At 42.2% G+C, this 6,825-nt stretch overlaps 1 protein-coding gene across 4 annotated transcripts in view; it reads left to right on the forward strand.

The window, feature by feature from the left end:
- The window catches only part of IQGAP2 (IQ motif containing GTPase activating protein 2), a 401,604-nt gene extending 398,964 nt beyond the window's left edge, over positions 1–2,640 (forward strand). For all 4 annotated transcript variants that reach the window (XM_077462564.1, XM_077462563.1, XM_077462566.1 and 1 more), the window contains one exon: positions 1,527–2,640. In XM_077462564.1, coding sequence (XP_077318690.1) covers positions 1,527–1,640 — 114 coding nt within the window. In that variant the 3' untranslated portion in view covers positions 1,641–2,640. The remainder of the gene's footprint in view (positions 1–1,526) is intronic.
- The last annotated feature ends 4,185 nt before the right edge of the window (positions 2,641–6,825 follow it).

Below are 6,825 nucleotides of genomic sequence, written 5' to 3' on the forward strand. Positions count from 1 at the left end.
CTCGTAGCCCCACACTTTGGGCATACCACCATCTTGTATATGCCTTTATCAGCTAAAAGTTTATATTTAGCCCAGCCAGGCCAATAGGCTTAAGTAGCCGGAAACTACTCCACAAACACGGCCACAGATCCCGTGTTCACCCAGTTCCGATGAACGGAGACTGTGGACACAAATGTCTGAGGGTGGCGTTTTCTCTATGTGGTGTGAGACGGCAAATTGCCCTCCAAATCTCCCATTCTCTGCTGGGCCACACACATTTTACACCACCTGAACCAAATAAGTTAACCTTGGTCTCATCAGACCACAGGACATGGTTCCAGTAATCCATGTCCTTCGTCTACTTGTTTTCAGCAAACCATTTGTGGGCTTTCTTGTGCATCATCTTTAGGAGAGGCTTCCTTCTGGGATGACATCCATGCAGACCATTTTGATGCAGTGTGAGGAATATGGTCTGAGTACTGACGGACTGACCCCCCCCCCCCACCTCTTCAACCTCTGCAGCAATGCTGGCAGCACTGATACGTCTATTTCCCAAAGACAACCTCTGGAAATGATGCTGAGCACGAGCACTGAACTTCTTTGGTCGACCATGGCGAGGCCTGTTATGAGTGGAATTTGTCCTGTTAAACCGCTGTATGGTCTTGGCCACTGTGCTGCAGCTCAGTTTCAGGGTCTTGGAAATCTTTTTATAGCCTATGCCATCTTTATGTAGAGCAACAATTCTTTTTTTCAGATCCTTAGAGAGTTCTTTGCCATGAGGTGTCATGTTGAACTTCTAGTGACCAGTATGAGAGAGTGAGAGCGATAACACCACATTTAACACACCTGCTCCCCATTCATACCCATGACATTTTCACTTAGGGGTGTCGTCACTTTTGTTGCCAGCAGTATAGCCATTAATGGCTGTGTGTTGAGTTATTTTGAAGGGACATTCAATTTACACTGTTGGCCAAGCTGTACACTCATTACTTTACATTGTAGCAAAGTGTAATTTCTTCAGAGTTGTCACATGAAAAGATAGAATAAAATATTTACAAAAATCTGAGGGATGTACTCACTTTTGTGAGATACTGTGTGTGTGTATATAATTAAAAAATGCTCACTTTCAGTAATTTTCAATGTGCCTTTGAACATTATTAGAACATTTGACTACTCCAGGAAGAGTATATTTTCTAATGCAGCCTTGCATATCATAGCCCTCTCCTTTTCTAGGAATGTCTAGGTTGTTTCTTTGCTGGCCCAGCTCCTCCATTTGACTCCTTACCTAATCTTTATGTACCTGCTGGGTGAGGAGTGAAAGCGCTATAGACTGTCACTTAAATGACAGCTTTGAAAGTGCTGGCATCTATTCCAAGATGGCTGCACCCGTCATTAGTCTCTGGGCATTTGGATGTTTACACAGGTAAATAACATGGATAAAATATGTTAACTGCACATATAAGCTTACGAGAAGATTTTTTGTTGAAATGAATTGCCTGGAGACAGGGATTCTATAACATCCCTCCCTCTCCCTCTTTGTGTTTCAGGACTTATTGCAGATGCAGTATGACGGTGTCGCTGTAATGAAAATTTTCGACAAGGCAAAAGTCAATGTAAATCTTCTGATATTTTTGCTCAATAGGAAATTTTATGGAAAATAAATACACTGACCGGTGATATAATGGGACAGCTTACCACAAATCGGTCAAACTATTTTTTTGTAATATTTTTTTAATTTAATATATTAATAATTCAAATCCTATGGTGAACAAAATCTATTTGAAATGAGAGAAATGAAAAACCAAAATTTTTAAATCGGTTTGTATTTTGGTGCCTTTAACACCGTCAGTGTCAAAGGAACCCGACTCCTCTGTGCACTGAAGCTTAACCCCTTCCATGCCAAATGGAAGTCGTAGTGTGTTACTGCACCATAGCACCTCAGATACTGCACAGATGAATCTGATTTTACAATGTGAAATGCAATTTAAACGCTTTTAGTTTTGCTAGATTTCTAAATTCACTGACCAATTAAATACACTATGGAGGAAACTTATGTTATCTATTTTTTAATACTTCATTGAATCCTGGGAAAAAATAAGTTGTAAATGTGTTTTGAGTAAAATAAGTGCTTATTGTCTTTTAGTGTTAATATCCACACAGCAGGGCTGATTGAACATTTTCAATACAACCTAACAAAACCATTTTTTTCTTCTTTTTTTTTTTTCTCTTGGCACTGACTGCAGATAAGTGACATTTTGTCAGCCACAGAGGTGAATTTTTGGGGAATTTTGTAATATTTGTTGTTTTCTTATAGATAACACATAATTTATAAAGAAATACTTGATGTAATGATCCGTTGCATGAACCTGACTTAATTTAATGCACTACTGCCTACATTGGTTTCTGTATACTGTTCTATGTAGGCCGTACTGAATGGCAGTGAGGTACCATGGTAACGATAGCTGTTTAGGATTCATAGGTTCCGTCACCCTAGTGCTGTGGTATTAAAGGGGGTGAACTTTGCATTGTAGTACATTGTCTCCTCCTCTTGCAATGAAAGAGTTACACAAGCTTAGTCGGTGCCTTTTTATATGTCAATCGCTCTGTCTTTGTAATTTTCTTTTATTTTTTAATGCAATAAAATTCATGGTTTCAATAAAACAGATTGCAGTCATGTTCTTCTTTTGATTCATTTAACAATCACCTTCTTGAGGAGGCATTTCGCTGCTCAGCTAACTAACAAGTCTTCACTAACTAGTCTCCCACAGCTCTCTCTAGGAACTAAATCATTTCTTCCAGGACTCATTGTTCTTAACCCTGAAGATAATTCTTATAGACATTGGCTGTATATTTGGGGTTGTTGTTCAGCTGCAGAATAAATTTGGGACCAGCATGAAGGATAATTATCTGCCTGTATTTCTCAGCATTGAGGATTCCATTGATCAAAATTGACCAAATCTCCAACTCCATTTGCAGAAATGCAGCTCCAAACTTGCAAGGAACCTCCACCATGCTTCACTGTTGGCTGCAGACACTCATTATTGTACCGCTCTCCAGACCTTCACCAACAAACTGCATCCTGCTACAGCCAAATATTTCAAATTTTGACTTATCAGTCCAGAGCACCTGCTGCTATTTTTCTGTACCCCATTTGTTCTGTTTTTGTACATAGTTGAGTTGCTAAGCCTTGTTTCCATGTCGAAGCTATGGCTTTTTTACAGCAATACTTCACACCTGCCTAAAACGTTTGCACAGTAATGTTTATCAAAACCTCTCCAACCCAAAGGAAATAAAAAAAATAAGTTAATTATTTGGTTTGCATACCCTTTATTAGATAACAGGGCTACTGATCACAGTAAATGTTTCATGATAAACCTATGGGGGCTGCCATTGTTGATTTCCTTGTGAAATTGCTAGTTGCCTGACCCTTATGTGAACCCATTGGCTTCTTTGCATTGACCTCGAACAAATATGCATATTGGCAATGTCAGTGTGTAGTCACAACCCTTTGCCTACATACTTTTTCAGGGTAAGTGAAATCAAGTCTTTGAGAGGGTCAGTATGACAACCAGGCAAATAGCTTTTTGAGAATGCGAGTGAGCAGTGGCAGCCTCCATGACTTTGTTGGGTTGTCTTAAAATAAGCCTGTTATAAACCTGGGAAATTCAAACTGAGAATGTATATAAATAAACTCATAAGCAGAAGTTTTTCAGTGAAAACTGTAAGCCAAAATGATCATAATATCCAGAGATAGAGGCAATGAGCATAATATGATCAGCTTCAGTTTTCTTGTGAAAAGCAAACCTTAGCCTGCCCCCTTCCTTACTGGTGTCTTATTACCATAGGCGGCCTTAAACCAGAAATCCCAGGACTCTAACCAAAAATAAAAAGATAAAAACACATAACCCGTTAATAGATAACACAACAAGCTATTGCTGCAAATGAAAAATGAATGTGAAATGTATGCAAGTTTCTCCCTGCCACTAGATGTCCTTAATATGATAGCTAGCATTATTCAAACAACTTCATCTGAGCTCAGATTGTCCTGGACCTGACCCCAACCATTAGAGTCTCCTCTCTTTTGATCAATATTTTGATCACTAACCATACCTGCTATCACCTTTAACCTGGAACCTCTTCATGCTTAGGTGGCAGTAGTCCTGGCCAGAAACTGAAACTCCATTGTGGATAAAATAACCGAGCAGCTTTTTTCATTACAAAATGACTTTTCATTGTGAAAAACAAATGATTGATAAAACATATTTACAGAGTACTGGCTGTACACTCCTGTGGCCAGAATGGCCATCTAGCTTAATTGTTGGCATGCTGCCTTACCAGCACATGTAAACAGACAATTCTACATAAAATGGAAGACGTACAAAAGACAAATATGACTTCAACATGGCTAAACTACTTTTCAAATATATATATATCCCTTAGGCTCTGTTCACACAAGGGCGACACGACTTCAGGACGACTTTGTGAGGCAACTTGGAGACGACTTGAACAAGACTTAGACACGACCTGGGGCGACTTACAAGTCGCCCCAGGCCAGGCGACTTTTGCCGTGGCCAATCAGAGAATGAGCTCTGAAGGGGGAACTCCACGGCAAATTTCTGAAAAAAATTTGGCGTGGGTTCCCCCTCCGAGAGCATACCGGGCCCTTAGGTCTGGTATGAATTCCAAGGGGAACCCCCTACGCCGAAAAAAACGTGTGGGGGCGACAGAAGACCGGGCCACCGCCTGTAAAAGAGCTATAAGAAGGCGCGGTGGCCCGGCAGAAGAACCGAAGAGGGGGACAAGACCCCCGAAGTTGGAAGAAGAGGGCGGCGGCGAGGAAGAAAGCCGGGCTCCTCCGCTAGCAAAAGAGCTAGAAGAAGATAGCGGAGGAGTCCGGCGAGAAGACCCCCGAAGACGGAAGACCCCTGGAGCTGTGCAATAAACTATTTTATCTTGTGTGTTGTTTTTTTTTTTGTACTTTATTTTACAGGTGAATGGGTAGGGGTACATTGTACCCCATACTCATTCACATAGGGTGGGGGGCCGGTATCCGGGGGCCCCCTTATTAAAAGGGGCTCCCGGATTCCGATAAGCCCCCTGCCCGCAGACCCCGACAACCAACGGCCAGGGTTGCCGGGAAGAGGCCCTTGTCCTCATCAACATGGGGACAAGGTGCTTTGGGGTGGGGGGCCGCACGCCCCCCCCTCCCCCAAGGCACCCCCCCCATGTTGAGGGCACGCGGCCTGGTACGGCTCAGGAGGGGGGGCGCCCGCTCGTCCCCACCCCCTTTCCTGGCCGGCCGGGTAGCATGCTCGGATAAGGGTCTGGTGTGGATCTGGGGGGACCCCCACGCCGTTCCAGATCTAAGGAGGGGGGACCAACGGCAAATTTTTTTCTGAAATTTGGCATGGAGTTCCCCCTTGTAAGTCGCCCCAGGTCGTGTCTAAGTCGTGTTTTTTTTCTGAAAAAAAATTGGCGTGGAGTTCCCCCTTCAGAGCTAATAATTCTGTCAAAGTCGCCTCCGTATAGACAGAGATCCGACTTGGAGGCGACCTCCATTGAAATCAATGGGTACAAGTCGCCTACAAGTCGGATTGAAGTAGTACATGAACTTCTTTTGAAGTCGGAGCGACTTCAGTAGCGTGCATTAAGATGGCTCTCATTCACTTACATTGATTTTTAAATGTTGTCCGACCTGAGGCGACTAGGGGCGACCTGAAGTCGGATCTGAGTTGCCCCTGTGTGAACCGAGCCTTGCAATTAAAGTAATTGAATCAAAAAGTACCCTAGACTGTGATCGCAAGAGGGAAACAAATTCAAACACATTTTTTTCATTTAGTCATTTTTGCAGTGTCTGGTGTGGATCCAGGTGACCTTTACTTCAAGTTTTGCAAAACTGTGCACAAAATAGATGCTGTATTGAGTCTACAAAAATTTCCGTATATATAAATGTCTCTTAATCCACAAGTCATCTGGCTTTAGTTTAAGATCCTTTTAAACTTTTAGGATCTGTAATTGGGGAGAAAACATATAAATTAGTTTGTCAAAAACCTTAAAAGATGAGCAACATTCTCTGTGAGATCCGAATGGAGGACTTCAGCTGCTCAGAGAAAATATAAGCAAGTGAGTAACACTCCCAAACCAAATCCCGTAGGGAGAGAGTCCAACATCCCCTTAGGGGCTTGATAAAGTATAAGAAAACACTCAGGCAAAAGTTTTCTTGTTTCTTATTCTACTTTGGCTGCTACATTGTAGACAGTAGGGGGTGTAAAAATAAAACCTCAAAACTTCTAGTAAGGACTCTCCTAAAAAAATGATTTCCTCTGTTGCTCTCTGTAGATTCTGCACTCTGTACTTACAAACTAATTCTGATAACACTTTTTACTGTGGCCTTTGCAGTAGCATTTGCCTCTGGACATCCTGAAAACCTGTCCATACAGACAAAATACATACTCGTAAGATCCTGACTTGGGCATCTGGATATATCTTTTTGTTATCTCTGGAAGGGATGTTCAGCTTTTGCTACCACTTGTTTTACCTGTGACCAAAAGTGTTATGTTATAAAAACAACTGTGGTGAACCCTGGCTCTATCCCATGCTCATTTACTAAGGCAGCCATAACTGCTTGTGACTGATGACACAGTCCATGTGTTAAGCTGGAGGGAAAAGAGTGTCTGGCAGACATAAATGATCACCTTTTCCAAAGCCCTCTTTCATAAGAGGTTGCCCCCTGTGGACCACTTGTTCTTCTCGTTCTGGGGTCCTTAAAGTTTAATTATTAAACCCAGGTATACTGGGCCAGAACTAGGGTGGAATCTGTGAGTTGCACAGACCCAGCAAGTGTCC

Source organism: Lithobates pipiens, unplaced genomic scaffold (genome assembly GCF_037356315.1).
Source record: "Lithobates pipiens isolate NorthernLeopardFrog02 unplaced genomic scaffold, aLitPip1_a1.2 Scaffold_3, whole genome shotgun sequence".
Classification (NCBI taxonomy): domain Eukaryota; kingdom Metazoa; phylum Chordata; class Amphibia; order Anura; family Ranidae; genus Lithobates; species Lithobates pipiens.